This window comes from Lucilia cuprina, chromosome 2, assembly GCF_022045245.1.
Source record: "Lucilia cuprina isolate Lc7/37 chromosome 2, ASM2204524v1, whole genome shotgun sequence".
Taxonomy (NCBI): domain Eukaryota; kingdom Metazoa; phylum Arthropoda; class Insecta; order Diptera; family Calliphoridae; genus Lucilia; species Lucilia cuprina.
In genome coordinates this window covers 16,769,874-16,779,775 of record NC_060950.1, presented here as the reverse complement: position 1 = coordinate 16,779,775, position 9,902 = coordinate 16,769,874, and the positions used below count along the sequence as shown (strand labels likewise).

The following is a 9,902-nucleotide window of genomic DNA, read 5'->3' as shown; positions in this document are numbered from 1 at the left end:
AATATTATGTTCGAATATTCGAAAATTTAAAGTTATGTTCGAAAAATTGTTTATGCTCTTAAAATAATCTCTGGGTCATAAAAACTAAAAATTAAATTTTCGAAAATTCGAACTTTTTAAAGCTTTTAAAACCAGTTCGGGTGGCCCAAATTGTCTGTAATTTGTCAATTTGTAGTACACTCGATGACACTACAATGGTATGTTGGAATATTTAAAATTAAGTTCGAAAATTCGAATTAATGTTCGAAAAAATTTTGAAGCTGTTAAAATTCCATTCCATCCATCGTCGTGCTATACGAAATTCGTCGTTCGTCCCAATTGTCTTTTAAAGACCCAAAACTTTTGAATCTTTTCTTAGAGAAAGAGAAAAATTTTCTAAAGAATGTTAGTCTTTTGAAAAGACAACTTTTCTAATAAAATCGGTATCTTAATAAGAAAATTTTTCTATGAAAAATCTTTGTCTTATTGAGAAAATCTGGGCTTATAAAGAGAAAAACCTTATATAAAAAATATATTTCTTAGAAAAGGTAAATACTTTTAAATCAGCCTCATAAACAGCCATTTTTGAAAAGAGAACTATTCTATGGAAAATGAGACTCTTAAAGAGAGTATTTTTCCAGAGAAATCACTCTCATAAAGGGAATACTTTTATATAAAAAAGGGGTGCATCATAAACAGACAATTTTTCTTTAGCAAATGTCTTCATTAAAAATAGCACATTTCTTTGGCAAATAAATATCGTAAACAGAACAAATTTCTATATAAAATGAAACTCTAAGACGAATCAATCTTCTATTTGTTTTTCTTAAAGGAAACATGCATCTTTTAAAGGCAGTAATTTTCTATATGAAATGCACGTTTAAAATAAAGCGACTTTCTATGTGCCTCTGAAAGTGATAAATTATCGATAGAAATTTAGCTTAAACAAAGGAAATTTCCATAGTAAGTGCTCATGTAAGTGTTCTTTACAAAATGCATTGGTTAAAGAGAGCCTTTTTAAAGGCGGTTAAAGTCCGCCTAAATTTGTTTCGAGTTTAATCTAACAGCAAGTTAAGCCTAGTTTAACTGAGTAGTAAGAAACCCGTCCTAAATTCATTATTTTTATTGTTTTTGTCTCATTTATAACTTGGGTTGAATTGGCCAATAATACTCAATTAAACTAAGATATAAATAAGTAGATTAAACTAGGTTTGAATGTAGTATGTCATCATCTGAAAAACCCGCTCTAAATGTTCTTTACAAAATGCTCTCTTAACAAGCTCTTATCTCCCTTTAATCATACATTTAATCTCTATCTCTCATAACTTTTTGCAAACGCCATTGTACAGGAACTCAAATATATTCAATATTCCTTCCAAATTTGTTGTATTTAAGCCTTAAACTTTTAATTTAATTAAAAAAAAAAAAACAATTCTAAATATAAATTATTAAGTGCAAATATTTGTATAAAAAAAAACAACATTATTTTTTTTTAATAAAAGAAATATATTATAATATAAATTTTCTATTAGAACAAATATTTAACTAAATAAACTATAAATTAACATTAGAAATACATAAAACAAACATCTTGTTATATATAGAATCCCAAACATAACGAAAAATAATAATAAAATTATGTACCTTAAGTAAAGAAGAAAAAAAAGAAAATTAATTCTAAATTAATTTATATATTTTTTTTATTTTTAAAAATTATGTGCATTATTAATTCTTATTATTATTTAAAATAAAACAAATGTAAACATTTTGTTATTGTTGGCTTTAATAAATAAAATATTTTCTTAGCTGTAAATTTTGTAATAAAACATTTTTTTTCTAATATTTTAATAAAACACTACTTTGATCATCATTGTAAAATGCCTTAAATTTTGTACAAATTATATAAATACATAGAATTAAATGAGAAAATATTATTTAAAATCTTATTATTTTCATTGTTAAATATTTTCATTTTTTTGTTAAAAAAAATTTTAAATTAAAATAAAATCAATTTTTTTAACTAAAATTATTACAATAAAATTAAGAACTAAACCTAAAATGTATTCAAAGCAAAATATTACTGAAAGCCTATTAAAAGAACTTTCTTTTAAAACGCTTTAAATATCTCTTTAATAAATAATTTTCTTTTAGGTTGTAAATTATTTTTTTTAATATTATTATAAAAAAATATATTTATATTTTTTTGCAATTTATTATTTATTGTATATAAATATATAAAATATTATGATTAATATGTATTCTATTGACTTGTTATACATTAGCTAACTATAAGTTAAATTTAATACAAAAATTATGATCGCTAAAAACGTTATTTATATTAAACTAATGATCAAAATTATTAATTTAAGTGAAACGAGTCAAATCATGTGTAATATTTACTTAAAGTTAAAACTTTAATCATTTGAAATTTCATATTATCTATTATTAACAAAATAAAATTAAACAAAAAAAAAAAACAAATGTTGAATTAATAATAAATCATATATACTACTACAACAACAAGAAACACATAAAGAAAACTATGTAATATTTAAAATCTAAAAAAAAATGTTTTTATTTTTAAATGATTTCTAGAGTAAAATTGTTTTTAAAATTAAACAAATTCCTATTCATATTTTAGAAGTTATAACTCTATTGTCTAATCTATAGCCTAGTCTATTGTTTAAACTGTACTCTAGTTTATGTTTAATCTATAGTTTAGTCTGTAATCTTGTCTAATGTTTAGTCTAGTCTCTAGAGTAGTCTTGTCTATTGTTTAATCTATAGTCTAGTCTTTAGTCTATAGCCTAGTCTATAGTCTAGTCTATTGTTTAGTCTATAGTCTAATCTATAGCCTTGCCTATAGTTTAGTCTGTATTCTAGTCTTGTTTAGTCCATAGTCTTGTCTATAGTTTAGTCTGTAGTGTAGTCTCTAGTTTAGCTTATCTATTCTAAATTCTAGTTTATAATCTGGTCATAATCTAGTCCATAGTCAGGCCTATATTCTAGTCTATTGTTTTGTTTATATCCTAGACTATAGTCTAGGCTATAATCTAGCCTATGGTATATAGGCTATCATATAAACTAGTACATAATGTAATCTATAGCCTAATCTAATCTAGTCTACAGTCTAATATGTATCTAGTTTATAATCTGTCCATAGTCTAGTCTATATTCTAGTCTAGTTTATTGTGTAGTCTCTAGTTTAGTCTACAGTCCATAAGTATATAAACTGATCTGTTGTCTAGTCTATTGTTTAGTCTGTAGTCTAGTTTATTGTTTAATCTATAGCCTATTCTATATTCTTGTCTTATGTTCAGTCTAGTCTAATGTTATGTAATGTTTAGTCTTAGTCTAGAGCAGTCTATAGTCTAGTCTTTACTCTAGTCCATAGTCTAGTCTATTGTTTAGTCTAAAGTCTAATCTGTACCCTTGTCTACTGTTTAGTCTGTATAATCTATTGTTTAGTCCAAAGTCTTATCCATCTTGTTTATAATTTAGTCTATAGTGTAGTCCCTAGTCAAGCCCATAGTCTAGTCCTTACTCCAGTTTATAATCTAGCCCATAGTCTAGCCTATAGTTTAGACCAATTTATAATCTAGTCTATAGTCTAATCTAAGCCTTGTCTTTAGCCTCGTCTATTATTGAGTTTGTAGTCTATAGTCTTGTCTATTGTTTACTCTATGACTAGGCTATAGTCTATTCTAAAGCCTAGACTATTGTTTAGTTTAAAGTCTAGTCTATAGTCTAATCTGGCCTATGGTATAGTCGACCTTCTAGTGTGTATTCTGGTCACAGTCTAGTCTATAATCTGGTACATATTCTAGTCTAGAGTGTAATTTATAATCCAGTCAATAGTCTTGTTTATAATCCAGACTTTACACTATAGTGTAGTCTATAGTTCAGCCTAAAGTCTTGCCTAGTCTATAGTATATTCTATAATTTAGTCTATACTTTAGCCTTTAGTCTAGTCTCTGATCTATAATAAAGTCTTCATTCTAGTATATTCTATAGTCTAGCCTAGTCTATTGTATTGTCTAAAGCCCATAAGTTTATAGTCCTATATGTAGCCTAATCTGTAGTCTAGTTTATTTTTAAATCTATAGCCTATAATCTTGTCTAATGTTTAGTGTAGTTTATAGAGTAGTCTTGTCAGTCTTGTCTACTGTTTAGACTATAGACTAGTCTAGTCTTTACTCTAGCCTATAGTCTAGTTTTTACTCTAGTCTGTAGTATAGTATAATGTTAAGTGTATAGTCTAATCTGTATCCTTTTCTATAGTCTAATCTATTAATTAATCCCTTAGTCTATATTATAGTTTATAATCTGGTCATTATCTAGTCAATAGTCTTGCCTATAATCTATTCTATAGCCATTCTTTAATCTAGTCTATAATCTAATCTGTAGCTTGTCTATAGCCTGATCTATAGTTTAGTCTATAATCTTGTCTATTGTTTACTATATAGTCGAGTCAATAGTGTAGTCTATTCTATAGTCTAGACTATTGTTTAGCCTACTTATAGTATAGTCTATAGTTTTGAATATAGTCTAGCCTATAGTCTAGACTATAATCTAGTCTAGGTTATAATCTAATCATAGTGTTGTCTATAGTCCAGTCTATAATTTAGTCCCTAGTCTAGTCTATAAGGCAGTCTATAGACTACATAATATTCCTTTCTATATTGTAGTCTATTGTCTAGTATATAGTTTAGTCTAAAGTCATGCCTAGTCTATTATACTATACAATAGTATAATCGTATAATCTAATATATGGCCTAGTATAGCCTATAGTCTGTTCTATAGTATATTTTATAGTGAAATCTAGTGTTTAATTCTAGTCTAGTATTTAATTTAGTATCTGGTCTATAATATAGTCTAAAGGCCAGCCTATAGTCTAGTCAATAGTCTAATCCATAGTCCAGTTTATAGAATAGTCTATAAAGTACTCTATAATCTAGTTTATAGTATACTCTATAGTCTAGCGTATATAGTGAAATCTAGTATTTAATTCTAGTCTAGTATTTAATTTAGTATCTGGTCCATAATCTAGTCTAAAGGCCAGCCTATAGTCTAGTCAATAGTCTAACTTATAGTGAAGTTTATAGAATAGTCTATAAAGTAGTCTATAATCTAGTTTATAGTATACGTATAGTCTGGTCTTGTCTTTAGACTGATCAAGTATATAGTCTAGTCTATATTTACAATTATGCGGAAGTTGTAAGAAAAATCGTTAAATAGTTATTACTTGGTAACAGATTCTGATAACGAAAAAATTTTAAAATTTCATTTATTTTTTATCGTTATTTAACTAGAGACTAGTTTGGCTGGCGACTAACTTTCTCCACTGTCACAGAAGGTCATTTACATTTAAACTGTTATGTACATAAGAAATCAAAATAAAACACATTTTCCTTTAGTTTATTCATCTTTTTTTACAAAATTTATTAAAAAAGTCATTTTTATTTTGAAAAAATATCAATGTTTATCTAACTACTTAAGCTAAAAACAATGTTACCTTTCTTTGTTTTTTTTTTTTAATAAAAACATCAATAAGTTAAAGAAAAGTTTTAAGAATAAAAGACGACATAATCAAAAACAAAAATCATAGTGAAACAGAAATTAATACGTTACAACTATAAATTAAAATAAAACAATGCGAATAAATTTAAATAAGAGAAACGAGATAATACATAATATTAAAGTACATTCTAAGGCACACAGTTGGTGGCAATTGCTATGGGCCAAGTAACGGGTCCCTTGAGTACAACATCCTCCATAATTTGTTTAATTTTAATAAAACGACGCTTAAACTCTAGACCACAACCTTTCGATAAACGGAAATCGAGTAAGATTTTACCATCCATTTCGATAATGTGTGCCTTGAATACTAAACGTAATTTGCGTCTATCTATGGTCGAGATAGTGACCACCAGATTATCTTCACTTATTTTGCAGGTATAGCCGAGACGTTCGATTGTGGTGACCAGACGTTTAATGGTATCCTCTTGGCGTAGTGTCACAAAGAAACGTGTCATACGTCGTACCAAACGTTGGAATACATTTTGCGAAGCAGATTGTGTTTGATTCATTTGAGTGCACAGCAATAGATCATCCAACATGGCGGGTTGAGAGAAACAGAAACCAAGACGATGTTCCTGAGCAGCTGGATGTATATTGGCCTCTTGTTGTTTAGTGGGAGCTTCGAAATCATGTTTAACTATTGGCATAGGTTGTGAGCAATAGTTACGTGATATGGAATCATCCATATTATGACTACTGTGATGACTAGACATTTGTCTTTGACGTTTGGCTTTCGGTGAGCGTATCTCTAAGGCAGCAGCGGAATCAACCAAATCACGTGAACGATCTAAGAGTGTAAGGTGTAAAATGAAAAAGAGAGAAAAAGAGCATTAGTAAGCAAATTTAATAAAATTTCTAAATAAAAACCAAATATATATGTAAAACAATGTTTAATAAATAAAAAAAAACAAACTTAAGATGAACATAAAAGCAAAAACCATTTGGTTTTTGGTAATAAAGCTCTATGGAATTTTATGTATATATTTAACCATACAGCTAAAATCACCAAAGAACAAATAATATGCAAAATTATAAAGTTTTTAAAATAAAACAAATAATAATAAATAAATTATTATGAACTTCAAGATAAAATTATTAATTTAAAAGCACTTTTTAGGAATATTTTCTTTTAAAGACTTTTTTAAACATTTGCTGTTTAAACGCATTTTCAATGCTTTGGTAATCTAGCTTTATGAAGGTATCAAAGCTATCATACAGCTAAAGCGCCAAAGCTATGATAACATGCGCAAATTTTATAAAAAAACACTGTAATAACTTAAATTCAGTTTTTTTTTTCTATTTATTATAAAGGGTCCCATAAATTGTATATATTTTTTTAATCACATTTCCAAAATCATTAATTTTCAAACATTTTTATTAGAAAAGCACCTTGTAAAGTTCCAAAGAAGAAAAAAAAATTGTTGAGAATAGAAATCTTTAGATCAGCTACAAAGTGAAACTCAAGTATATCTATAACCATTGAGAGTCACTAAGTACCTGTACAAAAAATTTCGAAAATGTTTGACCACTTAAAAACAAGTTTATCACTTAATTATAGCTTAAATCTCAATAGGTACAGAGGTCATTTAATTTTAATTAGTATAGTCTATAATCAAGGGTATAGTCTGTTGTTGTTATTGTAACAGCTCGACTGTGCCCGATAGTTCTTTCCTGGGGAAAAAAACTTTCGGTTGATACAGCTATCTGGGTTGACAATCTTTGGCCGAATATGACTATACGAAGGGTATAGTCTGTAGTTTAGTCTAGTTGATTGTCTAGTCTAGCGTATTGTCTAATCTATAGTATATTATCAGGCTAGTTTTTAATATTATCTACTGGCTAGTCTATATTCCAGTCTTTTCCATAGTAGAGTCTATAGTCTTGTCTAAAGTTTAGTATATAGTCAAGTCTATATTCTAATCTATAGTCCTTTCTATAGTCCAGTCGATAGACCACTCTATAGTCCAGTTTATAGACCACTCTATACTCCAGTCGATAGTCCACACTATAGTCTTGTCAATAGTCTACTCCTTAGTCTTTCTATAGTGCAGTCAATAGTCCACTCAATAGTCCAGTTTATAGTCCACTCTATACTCCAGTCTATAGTCCACACTATAGTCCACTCTATAGTCTTGTCCATAGTCTACTCTATAGTCTACTCTTTAGTCTAGTTTATAGTCTAGTCTTTAGTCTAGTATGAAGTCTAGTCTATAATCTATTCTATAATCTACTTCATAGTTTAGTATTTAGTTTAATCTAAAATTTAGTATAGTCTACAGTTTAGTCCATAGTCTAATCTATAATCTAGCCTACAATCCAGTGTAGTCTATAGTCTTGTCTATAGTCTACTTTTTAGTTTAGTCTATGGTTTATTATTTAGTCCAGTATTTAGTCCAATCTAATATTTATCTAACCTATTGTACAGTGTAATCTATTCTATAGGCTAGTCTATGGTCTAATCTATAGTCTAGTCTATAAGGTAGTGTATAGTCTAGTCTATAGATACTGAGCTAGTATAGTCTATAGTTTAGTATAATCTATAGTTTAGTCTATAGTCTAGTATTTAATCTATAGTCTAGACCTTAGTCTGGATTAGTATGTAGTCCAGTCTACAGTCTAGCCTATAGCCTTCTCATAGTTTGATATTTAGTCCGAACTAGTATTTAGTAAAATGTATAGTTTAGTTCATAGTCTAATCTATAATCTAGCCTACAGTGTGAGGTAGTTTAGTCTACATAGATAGACTAGACTAAATAGATAATATTTAGTTTAGTCTAGTCTATAGTTTAGTCCATAGTCTAATCTATAATCCAGCATATAGTATAGTATAGCCTACAGTCTAATCTATAGTTTAGCTTTTAGTCTAGTCTAGGTTCTACTTTTGTCTATAATATAGTCTAACCTATGATCTATAGTTTAGTTAATAGTATAGTTTATATTATAGCTTGCAGACTAGTTTATAGTCTATCCCTAAGTCAAGCCTAAAGTAGACTACTTTAGCATTAAGTCTAATATATAGTCCAGTCTAAAGTATTTTAGTTTGGTGTCGCATAGTCTATAGTCTAGTCCTTAGCCTTGTCTGAAGTCTACACTTGTCTAGTCTAGCGTATAACTGAGCCTCTAGTCTATGTTCTATATTCTAGTCTATAGTCAAGTCTCCAGTGGTTAGGGACTATATGCCGATTCTATACATATACTTTCGCGTTGTATTCTTAGTATATTTATCTCTTTTACTAAAAAACTATTCCAGTATCTTAAAATTACTTAAAACACTTTCAATAACATTACACTAATACAACAAATTAATGAAATTAACAAAAAAAAAAAGTTGCTGAAACTTACCACTATCAATAAATTGCATATTACACCATTTATGATCTAAAATTTTATCCAACGACAAACGATAAGTGGGATTTGTAGCTAAAACTTTGCGCAGCAGTGATATAGCCAAAGTATCCAATTTACTCCAGGGTGTTTGGGTGGACCAACGATCATTATCCTTCCAGTTGATAAATTCCTGACACTGAATCGAAGGTTGATCCCAGGGCAGTTCTATATATTAAACAAACAAAAAGAAAATAAGTTAATATTAAATTAAATGAATAAGAAAACAATGAATTTAAATTGTTTAACAAAACTAAATAAAAACAAAAATAATAATTACATTACATAGAGTGCAGCAAGCAATTTAAGCTGGAGCTTTGGTATAAAAGCTTTAGATGATATATAAAGAATTTTCAAATAAATCTACAGCTAGAATACCAAAGAAACAGCAAAAAATGGTTAATGGTGAAATATGGTAAGTACATAGTTTTTATGGTGGTGGTTGTTGTTTGGTTTGATAGGTTGATTTCATATTTTGATTTTTTTTAATTAATGATGATTCTATTTTGTTTTTTTCTTTGCTTTTTACAAATGACACAAACACATATAATAGACACAGTAAATAATAAATAAATGATTTTTATAATATATGTAGTAAAATTGATTTTATTTTTAGTGCAGTGCAGTTAAAACGATGTTGCTGAAGGTGAATTTCCATGATCTATTTCACAGTTTTTCTTTTTTATTTTGTTAACACTTAATTATGTTTTTGTTAAATATTTTTAGTTTTATTTAAATTAAAATGAACATTGAATAAATCACATGCAAATTTAATAAATTATTCAAATATTTTACAGAAAATCTAACTTAAAGAAAAATAGAAATACAAAATGGTTTCGATTATATTCCTTGTTCTGGGATCCGTGTGAAAAACTAAATATTCTTCAAAATAGAAAGAATCGATGTAGGACAACCCTAATCACACCTTACAAAAGAATTTGGCAGACAAGAGCTATCGA

At 27.8% G+C, this 9,902-nt stretch overlaps 1 protein-coding gene across 2 annotated transcripts in view; it reads right to left on the bottom strand.

Moving 5' to 3' along the window:
- Nucleotides 1-5,391: 5,391 nt before the first annotated feature.
- The window catches only part of LOC111687874 (serine/threonine-protein kinase grp), a 70,216-nt gene continuing 65,705 nt past the window's right edge, over nt 5,392-9,902 (bottom strand). For both annotated transcript variants that reach the window (XM_046949024.1, XM_046949033.1), the window contains 2 exons: nt 8,902-9,111; nt 5,392-6,346 (listed from right to left, as the gene is read on the bottom strand). In XM_046949024.1, coding sequence (XP_046804980.1) covers nt 5,688-6,346; nt 8,902-9,111 — 869 coding nt within the window. In that variant the 3' untranslated portion in view covers nt 5,392-5,687. The remainder of the gene's footprint in view (nt 6,347-8,901; nt 9,112-9,902) is intronic.